Source organism: Apodemus sylvaticus, chromosome X, assembly GCF_947179515.1.
Source record: "Apodemus sylvaticus chromosome X, mApoSyl1.1, whole genome shotgun sequence".
Classification (NCBI taxonomy): Eukaryota; Metazoa; Chordata; class Mammalia; order Rodentia; family Muridae; genus Apodemus; species Apodemus sylvaticus.
Window position 1 is genome coordinate 63,015,245 of NC_067495.1, and position 14,910 is coordinate 63,030,154.

The 14,910-nt window shown below is 48.6% G+C and overlaps 1 protein-coding gene across 1 annotated transcript; it reads right to left on the minus strand.

The window, feature by feature from the left end:
* Window positions 1–3,134: 3,134 nt before the first annotated feature.
* Cited1 (Cbp/p300 interacting transactivator with Glu/Asp rich carboxy-terminal domain 1) lies at window positions 3,135–7,796 on the minus strand. The gene is made up of 3 exons (XM_052170978.1): window positions 7,656–7,796; window positions 4,267–4,391; window positions 3,135–3,745 (listed from the first exon to the last, which is right to left on the minus strand). The coding sequence occupies exons 2-3, from the start codon at window positions 4,324–4,326 to the stop codon at window positions 3,194–3,196; spliced, it is 612 nt and encodes a 203-aa protein (XP_052026938.1). The 5' UTR covers window positions 4,327–4,391; window positions 7,656–7,796; the 3' UTR covers window positions 3,135–3,193.
* Window positions 7,797–14,910: the final 7,114 nt, after the last annotated feature.

Genomic DNA, 14,910 nt, shown 5'->3' on the forward strand with positions numbered 1-14,910 from the left:
TGGAACTCACTATGTATACCAGGGTGACCTTGAAATCACAGAGATCTGCTTTACATCTGCCTCTAGAGTACTGAAATTAAAAGGTGTGCACTACCATGCCTGACTTTTATGGTGTGTGTGTGTGTGTGTGTGTGTGTGTGTGTGTGTGTGGTGTTACTATGAAGATTTTTTTTCATGATTTTGTATTTTTTTGTAGTTCAGGCTGGACTTGAACTTGTGATCCTCCTGTTTCTACCTCTATAGTGCTGGGATTAGAGGGTAGTGACCATGCAGTTATTAAAATGCAGTTAAATATTGAGGTGGTGGTACATGCCTGCAATTCCAATACTTGAGAGGGTGAGGCAGGAGGTTTACCATGAATCCAAGGCCAGCCTGGACTGCAGAATGAGTTCAAGGCCAGGTAGAGCTGCAGAATGAGACCCTGCCTCACAAAACCAAAACCAACCCCCCACAAAAATGCAGCTAAACAATGTAGTTAAATATATCAATGTTTTCCTTAGCTTCGTGTCCTTGAGAACGCCTTCTCATTTCAAGATTGTTTTTTGCTGGTGTTTTGTTCTGGTTCCCAGCAAGCCCTGTTCTATCTTCTTGGGAATGTTCCATTTGTCCCTGTGATTGGAGGCTGTGCTCCCACCTCTCCCAGTTTTGCTGCCATGTGCAAGTCCAATTCATCTTCCAAGGCCATGACTGCCTTGGAACTGTGAGTTCCATTTAAGCGGGCACAGGGTCTCTCTAGTTTATCCCTAGGGAACAGGACAGCCACCGGGCTCCTGGGGACATTGCCACCTGTTCTCATCTGTTCTGGGCTGAGGGGTCCTTGCCAGCAGGCAGTGTTCCTCACCTGTGTACAGCCGAGCCTACGCTAGGAGACCCTGGCTGGGATTTGCCTTTCTAGGACTTCCTGGTAGTTCTGGAAATGTGCACAACTGTCCTAGGCTGTGCCCTTTCCTGTTCGTATTGTCCCTATCCTCCCCAGTAGACCTGGCTCTCAGAAAGCCTGCTCAGGTGACCACACTTCCTGGCTGCTGACACCAGGAGGCAGGGTTGCTCTCTTCCTAGCAGAAGTACCTTTGCTAGGTGTGATGGTAACTTCAGGGGAGCTAGAGATATCCAGGCAGCTAGTAGACTTTCATTTCTGCATGTGGCTAAGAGAGGCCGGCATTTAGATAATGAGTAGATTGAGTAATGAATGTATGACTCGGCATCATCTGATCTGTTAAGGGCTTGAATAGAACAACTAGGAGGAGGAAAGGTGAATGCAATTCTCCCTCCCTCCTTCCCTCCCTCCCTCCCTCCCTCCCTCCTTCTCTCTCTCTCTCTCTCTCTCTCTCTCTCTCTCTCTCTCTCTCTGTTTGGATTGGTTTGAGACAAGGTTTCTTTCTTCCTCCTCCTCTTTCCCCTTCTTTTATGAGACAGGGTTTCTTTGTGTGGTTCCTGCTGCCTGGGAACTTACTATGTAAACTGGGATGGCCTTGAACCTCGAGACCCACCTGCCTTGGCCTCCTGAGTGCTGGAATTAAAAGCATGTACCACCACCTGGCTGAATTGGCTTCTTTTTGAGCTGAGACATTCAGCACTCCTGAAACTTTCATGTTCAGGTGGAGACTCACTTGGTGCTGTGACTGCCCTTTGACCTTCTTAGGCAGATGGCAGATTGAGGGACTTCTTGGTTTCTACAACCTCATATTTATGTGCACTACATTATATATATATATATATATATATATATATATATATATATATATATATACCATATATACTAGGAATATATAGTGTATATATATATATATATATATACACACACACACATATATGATACATATGATGGGAGCTCTTAACCAATTGTAACATACATACATACATACAAACATATCTTACTGGTTTTCTTTCTTTGGAGAACCTTAATACACTAGTGATACCCAGGCTGTTTTCTGCTGTCACCTGACTCCTGGTGGCATTGTTGTTACCCCCACAATTTTTAGATTTTCAAATATTGATCCCATACTCAGATCTCTCTTCACTACTGCCATCCTGAGAACCTCAAGGCTCAGAGATCAAGGAGAACAAACTGGGGAACAGGTGTAAACTCTGGCCAGACATGTTTTTCAAGGGCTTTAGCAGAAAGGGACCCTAATGCATCTAATCACTGCACCAGACCCTGCGCCTGTACCTACATGCTGCTCCTGTGCCACTACTAGCTTATTTTAAAACAATTTATTTTATGTGTATGGGTGTTTTTGCCTGCCTGCATGCCTGCTGCCCAAAGAAGCCAGAAGAGGGGATCAGATCATGGGACTGGAATTACAATTGGTTGTGAGCAGCAATGTGAATGCTAGGAATCAAAACGGGGTCTTCTCAAGAGCTCTGAACCTCGGAGTTTCCCTCCAGACCCTGCTAAGTTGTATTCATCCCTAAAAAACTGTTTGTTTGTTTGAATCACATCACATTAAGGGACAAAACAAGGTTGGCAAGGATGATCTAGGAACAGATAATTATTTCTGTGGAGGCAGTCAGGACTAAGGGAGAGTTGGACAAAGGGGTCTTTAACTGTATCTGGAACTTACTTACTTTCTTTCTTTCTTTCTTTCTTTCTTTCTTTCTTTCTTTCATTTTTCGTTTTTAGACAGGCTCTCACTGTGTAGCTCTGGGTGGCTTGGAACTTGCTTATGTACCAGGCTGGCTTCCACCTTACAGAGAGCTGCCTGCCTCTGCCCAACCCAAATTTTTACTTCTTAACTGGTGCTTTGATTTTTGCGCCATTCCATTTTGGGACTGGAACTCACAAAGTCATGCATGTTAGGCAAGTGTTCTATCCTAAGCCACAGTCCATAGCCCCTCTACTTTCTTTTTAAACAAGATCCTATTGTGTATTTATTATCTGTGGTATGTGAAAATAACAGTTCAATACTAGAACACCTTCCTTACCCAAGCATCCCAGGTAGATAGGGCTATTCCTTTTCCAGGTAAGTACCACGATTCTTGAGGAGATAAGGACAGTGGTGGTAACAGCAGTTCAGAGGCCACCTGAGCCAGCCTTTCACACCCCTCAGGCTCTTGCAACCCCAGAATTGTAACCCCCAACTTTAGACCCCTATGAAGAACACACCCAGTCAGTTATCTCTTTGCAAGTAACTTTTATTTACAACTGTTTTGGTGGCTTTTTTTCCTCATTATTTTTTAGGGGCACTAGGCATCAGCAGCCAGAGGGAAAATCTGCAGTGAAATCAAACTCATTCTGCCCTAGCCACAGCTCGGGAAGCTCATTGGCTCGGTCTAGCCCCAATTCTACCACCAGAGACATCAGCACCTCCTCATCCACTGGGTCAGAATCAATGATAGCAGGGCTCTGGGCACCAGCAGGAGGAGAGACTGATCCCGGTGATCCTCCCACTACCAGTGGGCCACTGACCCAGTTTTGCATGGGCTCTTCCTCCCCTGGTAGGCCTGCACCGGTAAGGGCAGCGGCAGCGGTAGCTGCAGCCCCTTGATACTGGCTATTAAGCTTCTGCAGCTGCATGCTGGCCAGCAGGTGAGGGGTAGGGTGCAGGTTGAAGGATGGCGGTTTGGTAGAAGAGGTGGCAGTAGGAGAGTCGATTGGAGGTGACGATCCAGTGGAGCTACTGGGAACTCCATTGGCTTTGGCTCCATTTGCAGTGACCCCAGGGTAGTGCAGGACGGTCACTGCCTTGCGATCTTTCGCTCCAAGGTTAGAGTAGGCCAGAGAATTCATTTCCTGGTTGGCATCCTAGAAGACAGAATGGCACACCATAGTAGCCATCTTCCTGATTTTCCCTTTGGAATTCATGGGATATTGGAGTTAGTGGGTAGGTAGTAGGAGGAGCCAGTTAGGTTTCTTTAGCTACTGTGGTTCTGATTCCTAAGTTTAGACCCTAGCTGTAGAACTGGAGACCACATTATTGGAAGTGGGCTTCCCTCCCCTGCTACTCTATGTGCTCCCCTGTCTAAAAAGGGCCCCCTGTTTTCTCTCTTCTCAGCCTCACTCTAATCTACCACAGTGATCTTGTTCCAATCTGCTGTTTTTGACCCACTTCCTACTGTCTCTTTCAACACCCCTAGTGAGTTTGATTCAAACACTTTTGAACAAGTTATTCTCATTTCTCCCAGACACAGCCCTGCTGTATCTTCTCTGGTCAAGCACACTGGCTACAGGCCACACCTAGGAAGAAGGCCTGGTGCGTGACCTCCTCCCCTAAAGTCCATCTTTCCATGCCTTAATATCTCCATCTGTAAAATGTCAAAACTCACCTCCTTCCCAGAGGTGGTGCCACCCTTGACATCAAGTGCAGGCCGCGACATGGTTGGCATTTCAGAGCCTGGGCAGAAGTCCGATGAATCGATGGGAGCTGATGCTGCCAGCTGGGGCTCTTGGTCTGCAAGTAAAAGAGAAGAAATAAAGGTGAAGGACACAGTAGAAAATCTGAAGTCAGGGTGAATCCATTCAGCCACATAAGGATGCTGAGAGGGTTAAACTCAAAAAACAGAGAGCACCTGGGCAGAGGGCAGAAACAGAGCTGCAGCTCCGTCCTGATGCAGGGCGAGCTCTATTCAGCCAGGGTCTAACAGTGCTGAGAGAGGACACATGAACATTTACTCATACAGGTTATTTCAGACTCCAGAGGTAGGGGTGGCACTGGTTCTGGTTCTGAGAGCAGGCATGTCCCTGAGAAAGCAGTTCACCATAGCAGTGGGTCACCAGCGTCCAGGTCTTCATCCAGGTCCAGGTGTTCTGGAGACCCCAATGCAGCAGGAGCCCCATAGAATAGCTGGGAAGAGCTCAGTTCCTCCACATCTCAAGACAAGTGTCCCAGAGCCCATGACCAGGCCACACCCATGTGTGGTTGAGAGGAGAAAGGATTCTTCGCGGAGGGAAAAAAATCCTATGGTTTTTAGCATGGAAGCAACAGCAGCAGTTTGGAGAGCAGCATCTAGTAGTCCTATGCCAAAGGCCTCTCCTGATCATTGGCCATGTCTTCATCCCTGAACTCACTCAGATGGCTTCTAAAGAAATGATTCTCTGGCTCACGTGCCAAAGACACAAGAGAACGAGGGGGGGAGGAACAAGGTAAAACAAAACAAAAAAGACCCACCTCAAATTCGGAAAATTTAAAATTCTTGTTTTCCTGAAAGTGCGTTTTTATAAGCCTCACATGTTCTAGCGTTATCATCTTGAGGACTCCAATAGTCATTTCTCAAAGGGGCTAGAATTTGCTAGGACTCAACCCTCCTTGTTATTCCCAGTGGTCATTAGGAATGTGCTGGCTTCTAAAGTTACCATTATCCCCCCTCTTCCCCCCCTCCCCCCAACATCGGCCTACTCTCGATGTGTCCCGGCACCACTGCTTGACTGAAGAGGCAACCCTAGGCTAGTTCAGCCATCTATCTCAAGTGAAGGGCGCTACCGTGCGGCGTCGTCAGGAGGGCCAGCACTGCCACTATTTCAAGTTCCTCATCGCTTCACCTTCACATCCATCTTCTTTCTCCCGTGCGCCACCCGCACCCCAATGTACAAAAGAAAAAAAAGCCCCAAGAGCCACAAAAATGGGGAGGGGGAGGGTATGAGGAAAGTGCGTGTGTTCTGGCGTGGGCTCGCCGAGCAGGCCCTTCTAACATTTCCCTCGGGGCGCGCCAGCCAGCCCGCGCCTCAGAAAGCTCGGGAGCCCGTCTAAGAGGCGATTGCATCCCCCACCCTCACCCCCACCCAACAACCCCAGTTTCTGTCTCCTACCCCACCCTTCCGTCCATTTGAGGGGAAAAAAAACTTGGTTTGTGGATGTCTGGGTCTGCTCTGAGCCACGAAGCGATGGCCGCGAAGCAGCGGCGAGGCGCCGCGGAAAAAAGCCGCGCAACAAGTGCGGACTCGGCGGCGGCGGCTCGCGCCTCCTGCCTCCCGCCGCCTGGCCCCGCCTGGCCGCCCTCTAAGAAGGCCCTCGCCCACGTCGATAGAGGGTGAGGAGAGAGAGAGAGAGAGAGAGAGAGAGAGAGAGAGAGAGAGAGAGAGAGAGAGGTGGGGGGGGGTAAGAGAGGGGCAGGTCTGGGGGGGGGGGGTCTCGAACCTGTCCCGGGAGCAAAAGTTAAAAATGACACCAACCGGTATACTCCACCTCCATTGCTAGTGAGAAATCTAAATGTCCAAACAGCACTGCGGCTTGGCTTGCACGCGCTCCAAGCAGCCCAGCTAGACTCGCCACCTGAAAACTAAAGGCCCGTTGTTTATGGACAGCTCGCCCGGCCTCCTCGACGCGCCCGGAGAGAGCCACCAGCGCAGGCTTGGCCGGCCGGAGCCCCGCACCCCTGGCGCTATCCCCCGCGCTTGTGCCTGAGGACTCCAAGCTTCCTTTACCTCAGGTGCTCAGAGGCAGACTGGCGACGAAGCACGGGGTCTCCGCGTCAGCGCGACTTTGGGGACCCGCAGCGTCTCCGCGCGCGGGGGCGCACTTTGGCGCCAGCAGCAGTGGCTCGCGCGCCTCGCACACACTTCCGAGCGCCCTCGGAGCGTCGGATGCTGCCGCTGCTCCCAGCCGGCTAGCAAAGATTCCAGGTGCCGAGGGGATGTGATAACTTAACCCAAGGTCAGTCGCAGCGCTAAAAGTGGCATGGTCCTGACTAGCTGTCCCACCCCTGATCAGGCGCCCCGCGAGGCAGAGGCTGGGTGCTGAGCGGTCGCTTCCCCTCGAGAGGGGCGTGTGCACCGGGGTCTTGCTGCTTGGGGAAAAGCAAGTTGCCCGAATGTTCCAACTTCCAGCTCGCAGCTCGGCTGAACTCAGCCAGAAGCCCTTCTAGCCTCCAGCCCCCAAGGAAAGAAGAGCTTTGTGCGGCCCCCGAGCGGCCTGATGCAGTCCTGGCTATTGGCAAAGTCGGGGAAGCAGAGCCGGAGAAAGCGCGGGCGCAGGAGTGGATCTGCTGCGGGTTTCTCCGGACAAGTGGGCTCCGCGTCCCGCGGGCCGGCCAGCCGGGGCTGCCGCCCCCTGCCCCGCAGCTCCGGCGGCAAACAAGTCCCCCAGCCCCTGGGCCGGCTCTGCCGCCGCCCGCGCCCTCGGCCCCTGCTGCCCAGCCCAGCGCCCTACCGGGCGGCCCGGCTTACCTCCGCGAAGCTGCCTGCCCGGGAGAGGAAGGCTCACGGGGGCTGAGGTGCAGACGAAGCGACCTAGCCCCGAGCCCCTTGGCACGCACCCTGCGGCCGCCGCCGCCGGGAGCCGCTTGCTTCAGAGCCCCCAGCCGCACCGGAGGCCACTGGACCCCAGGGCGCCTGGGAAAAGCCTGCACCACCCGCGCCGCGCCGTGCCGCGCCGCCCGCCGCACCGCACCGGGCAGCGCCGAGCAGCCCGGACCCGCGCTCGTGCCGGCCCGCAGCTTCGGCGCCGGGACTCCGGGGCGGTGGCGATCACAGCCGCCACGCTTGGTTCTCGGCGCCGGGACGCGGCTCTTAAGCCCCCACTGACGCCCGGAGAGCCCTGGCGCACAAGCACACAGCAGCAGGCTGGCCTCGGCTAGGAATCCCAGGAAGGACAGACCCCTTTCCCCCCTTTTTTCCCTCTCCCCCCAATTTTCACGTCTTTATAACCGGCTTAGAGCATTATTAGCACATGTCCTGGCTCGTGGGCGAGTTGGTGGCAAAATCTGAACTGGATACTTACGGAGGGCCCGAGCGGGTGCTGTGCCTTCCTCGCGTCTGGTCCTCTCTGCCAGGAGCAGCCCCGCGCCGATAGGTTGTGGGAGGAGCAGCCAGGCGGAGCGAGCCTCCTCACCGCAGCTCAGCAGAGCACTTCTGCAGCTGTGCCGCCGGGAACATTTTATAGAGGCGGCTGGCGTGTGTGGCCCTTTAAAGGCGCTCGAGCTGGTGCAGTCACCGTGGATCTTGTGAAAGCAAAGGGCGGGCTAGGGAACAGAGTGCGTGCGTCCCCTCCTGTCCCTCAGCCCTGGGGGCACGACGCAGCAACTGGGGTGGGGCTGACTGTCTCTGATTATGGTCACTTCTCGCCCAGTGCTCTGGCCCATACTTGTGTTTCTAAAACTGGTGGAAGCCCGAACCTGGGACGTGGGCTCTCCCCACCACCCTGCATGGACTTGCCCAATAAATTCCACTTAGTAATTTCACCGAGGCAAGGGAGAGCTGTTAGTGTCTGTTTTCTGACCTAAATCAAGCGGGTCGCTAGGACGGGCTTCAATGGATAGAGAGAAGAGCTGTTGACTTAGGGAAAGATCCAGAAGAGGGACTTGCACACGGGACGGTGTAGGCAAGGCACGGGTCTTAGTTTTCTGCAGGGTTTCCACTGAGCCGGTTTGCTCTTTTTGAGCTATGTCTTCTCATCGTGGAATGGCCGAGGTTGGAGGGTCTCTTACCCCCCTAAACTCCCTATATTTTGTGCAGGGGGCACTTAGAGGGATCGTATGGCAGCGGTGGCTTCCCTCAAGGCCCAAGGTTGGTGTCAAGGCTTTCTGTCCTGTGGTCATCCAGGGCAGAAGGAGGCTGGCAGGATGCGACGACGCTGGGAAATGCTGTTCTGCCGGAGCGTGGGGCTAGGGGCATGCATGCAACTCACACGGCTCACGGAAAAGCCAAGAACAGGCAGCGGGTTCGAAAAGCTTGCCACAGAGTTCGCAGAGATTCCTCTTGCCACGATGCCAGGTTATTTTATTATGATTATATAATTATTTACATCTAGCAAGAATAACATTTTGCACTTAGAGCACATCTCATATGCTGGTAGTTGCCTTACAAATCCTTACTGAGATCTGGGGCTTCTCATTTCAAGGCATGATCCCTGTGGCTAGAAACTCACACCTCACTCACCCCTTGCAGGAAGGCCACCAAGATTACCCCCCTCTAATCAATCCTTCCCCCACTCCCATTCTATCCCCCCCCCACTCCTTCCTTTCAACAATTCAGTTTATACTGTTTGGAAAACATGCTCTTTGAAAAAGTACGATGTTAAGGAAACAGGGAGGAATGTTACAGAGTTATCTCACTGTGTCTTGTGTCTTTTTAATTGGCTTTGAAGACCTGAAGATCTTTTTTCTTTCTTTCTTTCTTTTTTAGGATCGCAAGTGTCCTTAATTTGCTCTTCTAACAGAGTCCTGTTTGTTGCCGAAATGACCGGTTTGCTGACAAAGAGGGGGCACAAGTGGAGGCCCAGAATTAGGCCCTTCTTTGGCATTTGGAGGAAGCTGGGGTGAGTACCCTGGATAATCAGGGAGACCCTTTCCCCTTGTTGGGCTGGAAGCTGCCTTCTCTTCATTTGCTGATTGCTCTAACTGAAACCCGGGTAACAACCACACTCCCTACACCAACGCTACACTTTCCCACTTGGATTGTGCCTAGTTTCCTGCTGTGAAAAGACACAATCTGCCGGGACCCCAAAGCCCTACTGGGGTAGCAGGCAAGGCACCCTTCCAAAGCCTCCTTAGTATTTGCCTAGGATGAGAAAAGTTTTTGTGAAAGTCAGCAGTGGAGAAGAAGTGGACTTAGGCGTTTGTACTACAGTTGCTTATTTGAACTCCTGACCTGCCCCCTTCTCCTCATGCTGGACTCTAGAGCTCATCCCTAAAGCGGAGCTCATCCCTAAAGCGGAGTTGTAGCTGGGCTGCAGGCTCCGGATCCCAGACCCGGGGATCCGCCCTCCATCTATTGGATGGCTCCCAGGCCAATTGTTAGAAAGAGGCATATGTTCATCTCAGCTTCTGGAGAGTCTCCGGAGCAGTTGCTCAACAGCTAGCCCCTTCCCCCATCCGGACCATTGAAGGGCATAAAAGGTGTGCCCTTCACCACTTTTCTATATGCCCAAGTTCCAGAAAGCCCCCTACACCACCGGTGACTTCCTGTCATCTCCATTGGCTACCTCCCAGGGAGTAGGAATGAGAAGGGTTTTAAGCACTCAGCTTTGAAGCAGAAAAGCCATCTATTTCCTTTTGGGGGAATGGGAGTTGAGGTTAGTGGCAGAGGCTGAGAGGGAGCAAAGAGGGCATTTGCATTTCTAGGCGAATATGCCTTGGATCACTGACTTCCCAGCCAGCCCCAGGCTATCTCGGAGCTCCGCTAAACTCTTTTCTCCAAGTTGGCAACTAGACCATACCCTCTTGAAGCCAAGGTGGAAGAAATGCCCAGCCAGCAATAACCTTCTAAATGCTAGCCACAAGCCGGGCATCAACTGTCCCCTCCGTTCCATCATTTCACTTAGCTCCTAGGACAGCCCTGTGAGGTTGGGTTACCAAAGGGGGAAAGAGCCTCGGAGAGGTGCCAAAGTTGGCTCAGGCAAGAGGAAGGGAGTTTTGACCCTGGGGAGGCTGGCTGCAGTCTTTACATTACACCCTTACACTCTGCTGCCTTGGAAGGCAATGGAGCAGTCCAGAGTAAAGGTTCAGGGGTCAGTGGCCTTGATTAAATCCCCACTCTGCCATTTGCTAGCTGTGTGGTCTTAGGGTAATCGATTGTGTTGGTTGGTATATGTGTGCTCAGTTTCCCTATTAAATGGATATCATAACAAATTTACATAAACAGTAAGGGTTAAGAAGAAAGCTTTATCTTGATTGATTGGTGCTGACAGTGTAGTAAAATGGCTAGTGAATGCTGCAATTAGTATTATAATGTACTTTGTGATAATTTGGACCCATCCCTGTCTCATCTCATACACTTTTGGTTCAATAACACTTGCTAACCTAGTAATTTAAATCCCAGACTGAGAAGGGGATGAAGACATCTATAAACATAGGAAGAAACTCCACTTACTACAACAAAAGCTACCTGGAATAAAAATAGGGTCAATAAAAGATAATCACATGTGATGAGTTTTTTTTTTCCTTGTTGTTGTTGTTTGGTTGGTTTGTTTTGGGTTTTCAAGACAGGTTTCTCTGTGTAGTCCTGGCTGTCCTGGAACCAGGCTGTCCTCAAACTCACAGCGATCTGCCTGCTTCTGCCTCTTAAATGCTGGAATTAAAGGCATGTGCCGCCACCATGCCTGCCAATAATCACATTTTATAGGTTAGCCTATAAATGTAGAAGTGGTCTCCAAAAATATACTTGATATTTGTATAGGAAGGTTTAAAAGTACAAATTTAAATTTTAAAAAAAATTATGTGTATGTTTGTGATTTAATTTGCAACACATGTATGCAGGAGCCCTCAGAGGCCAGAAGAGGGACATGGATTCCCTGGAACTGGAGTTACAGATGGTTGTGAGCTGCTCCGTGGGTGCTGGGAACTGAACCCAGGTCCTTTGCAAGAGCTCTTGTACTCTTGTACTCTTGAGTGCTGAGCCATCTCTTCAGCTCCCCTGTAAACACTTTTATTCAAGTATTTACAAAAGCCAATGCAGTGGCCCACACTTGTTATTCCAGTACTATAGAGGCTGGTACAGGATCATTAGACCAGCCTGAATTACACAGTGAGTTCAAACCAGCCTGGACTACACAGAAAATTCCAGGCCAACTTGGGCTACACAGAAAATTCCAGGCCAACCTGGGCTGCACAACAAATTCCAAAACAGCCAGGGCTGTTTTTGTAATTGTAAATGTAAATATAAATATACACATATATGAAGAATTGTTTATAATAGAAACCAACCTTAAAGGTCCATGGCCAGGGACTTTGCTTTAGAAATGTAACCACCACCTCCAAAATCCTGATTTTAAAAGCTTTTATTTCATAACAAAATATTGAATAAAAGATGCTGGGTACAAAGTTGCATAAATATGATGCCAAGGTGGTACAAAGGGTATAAAACCTCCAAAATTAATACCTATGCTTCAAACTGTGTATGAATATGTGAGTAAAGCAGTGGTCAGAGAAAAAAACCCAAAGATGATAGTGCCAGTAAGGGACACAATTCTGAATTATTTTTTCTCTATATTTATATAATACATTACTCTTTTTATTGTATTTACTTGTATGGTGTATGTGCACGTGTACTTGCCACAGTGGATGTGCTGAGGTCATATGTCAGTCCTGGGGATGTCTTTCAGGCCACCAGACCCACTTAGTCATCTCATCAGCACAATAGCTTCATCTTCATTCCCTCCTCTTCCTCCTCCTCCTTTTCTGGGTTGTGTCCAGACAGGGTTTCTATAGCCCTGGCTGTCCTGCAGCTCACTGTAGACCCAGCTGACCTCAAACTCAGAGACTTACCTGCCGCTGTCCTCTGAGTGCTGGGATTAAAAGTGTGTACCACCACACCTGGCTTATTTTTTCTTATAAGTAAATATACATTTATATTTAATAAGCTCCCTAAAAGTAGATTTTACTATTTTATTGTTTGATTGTGGTATATTACTCTGTAGCCTCAAAAGGCCTTGAACTTTCAGTTGTTTGGCCTCAGTCTCTTAAGTACTTGGGACCACTTTTTGTTGAAATTATACATACATAGAAAAAATGTTGGGTGCAAAGACACCAAAATGTTAAGTGATTAGAACTGAGTAGTTACCGATATATGGGTAATATTTTTCTTTTTCTTTTTTAAATTTTTTGGCCATATGATTACACTGTTTTCTCACAATTAGAACAGATTTATAACTTGAAAAGTGCATAATCAGTAGTATTCTACTTGTAGTAAAATTATGAATGCAAATTGAAAAAAATGGGAAGGAAGTATATTGAACTATTAACAGTCTTTATATTAGTTGCTAAGGGATTGTGGGTAATTTCTTCTCATTTTTCTGTAATATAGTCTTATTATTTTTATAATTAAAATAAAATGATACCTATAAATAGCATATACAATATGATCCAACTTTTGTTAAAAATTAATATGTGCATAGGAAAACTAATAGATTATTTTGAAATATGTTTGTCTTTGTGTGGTAGGGTATAACTATTTTTTTCTTTACAAATTGTTTCTTCATTTTCCAAATTTTCTACAGCTATCATGTATTATTTTTAATTGTGAAAAATGTAAATATTTACAGAGCAGTTTAATATTGGAATTTTTATGAGAAAAGGGTGCCTATCTGGGATTTGCTTTAACATATTTCAGTTTGGGCCAGAGGAGTGTGGGGGTGGGGCCGTGGAGCGGATGAGAGGATTCTTGGCTCGAGGTGCTCCAGGTTTCTTTGTGTTGCTTTCTCTGTGAATGCTTGAAATTTTCAGAATGAGTCTTGTTCTTAAAAAGCCTCTCTCACAAAAACTATTTCTTTTTAATTCTATGCCAATTTTATGTGATTATCTCCCTTTACTGGAAAGCTGTAATTGAAGGCGGTGGGATTACTTGTCCTGGGTCTCACTGCAAAGCCAGGGCTTCTTCGCCCACATCCCAGCTGCTTCTTGCCATCTTCTTTATTGTTTTAAAAGTTTTAAAAACAGATTTATTTTTCTTTGTCTTGAGTATGGATGTTTTGCGTGCATCTGTATGTGCACCAGACACATACCTGGTGCCTACAAAGCCAGAAGATGGTGTTGGACTCCCTGGAACTGGAGTTATGGATAGCTGTGAGCGGCCTTGAAGATGCTGGGAACTGAACCTGCGTTCTTTGGAAGAGCAGAATAACCCCAGTCTTCTCTCCAGCCTTTATTATTAATATTATTATTATTATTTTGCTTCTGTTTTCTTTCATTTTGTTTTTTCAGTACTGGAGATCACACAGGGCTTCACACAGATAGTACCAGTGAACTGAGTCCTCAGCTCTGATTTTTCATTATTTTCCCCAGTAATTAAAAATAACATTTTATCTGATTATAAATGTAATTATTTATGGAACAGGATTTTGAGTGAACAGGAATGTACTGGAGGAAAACATGATAATCAACCCCCAGGCATTGTTGTTAACCCTTTGCCGTTGGGTCTGCAGACTTTCTCAGTATCTCTTACTGCAGAGATAGCACTAGTGGCAAGCCTGTTCTCAGTGAGAGTAGTTGAACACTTCTGAGTGTAGCTGTAGCTGTTTAGGGTTCACCCATCCACCCCTTCCACCTTCATTCTTTGTTCCCATCAGAGGCTGTAGTCTGAGTCTTTAAAAAAAAAAATCACCTTCATCTCAACAATCCAAAATGAGGAAATAATGTCCACAGAGGAAGTCTAGGTGACCGTTCTTCCCTTACCAATCTGGGGACTCTGCCCAGAAGCCATCTTAGGACGCTGGGCACCTGCAACCCCTCCAAGTATGCCTGTGCCTCCATTTCCCCATCTGCAAGATGCTAGTGAGAATAGCAGACCAGTAGGCCCCTGCCAGGGAGTGATGAGCTAACGTCTGTGGTGCTTTCCAGCCCCTCTGAGCAAGGTGCTGGAGCCTCCCAGGCCTGGGCTGCGCCTGCTACTGCCAGCCTGAGCGAGTGCCTGGCCACTCAGTGGAGGGAGAGGCTGCCTGCATTCCTCTGACCCCGGCCAGCCCAGTAGGCTTGGACAGGCCTGCTTTAGCTCCTGTGTTTTTTGTTTTATTTTATTTGTTGTTGTTGTTGTTCTAGATGGAAAAGAAGAAATGGAACAATATCAGTTAGTTACTAAGAGGAAAGGGCCCTGAGAAATAGAAGTCTACAGAGATAACTAGTCACCCCCCAGTGCCCTAATCAGGTTGTAGATTCTAGTGGTGCTTTCTTATTTACAACGTGGTTGGGGAATGTTTGGAGAGGGCCAACAACTAGGCTCAGTTGGACAGATTCCCTACTTGAATTCCTGTCATTTATGCATAACAGAAAAAAAAGATATACAAACAGCTCCAGCCATTAGGGGTCTTTCATCTACCTGGCTGGTTCTTCGCAGTCCATTCTTTGAGAACACCAGACCAATGTAGGCCTTCCTCAGTGCTCTAACATTCACCCTCCCAAGGACCCACTAACAGCCCGATGTCGTTGACTTACTTATTACTTATTATTTTTGCTGTGCTAAAAATGAAACCAGAGCCTTCCACGTGCTGTGCTATTGGGGGCCCCATCCCTCACCTCCAAGTTGGAGAGAAGGCATCATCAGGG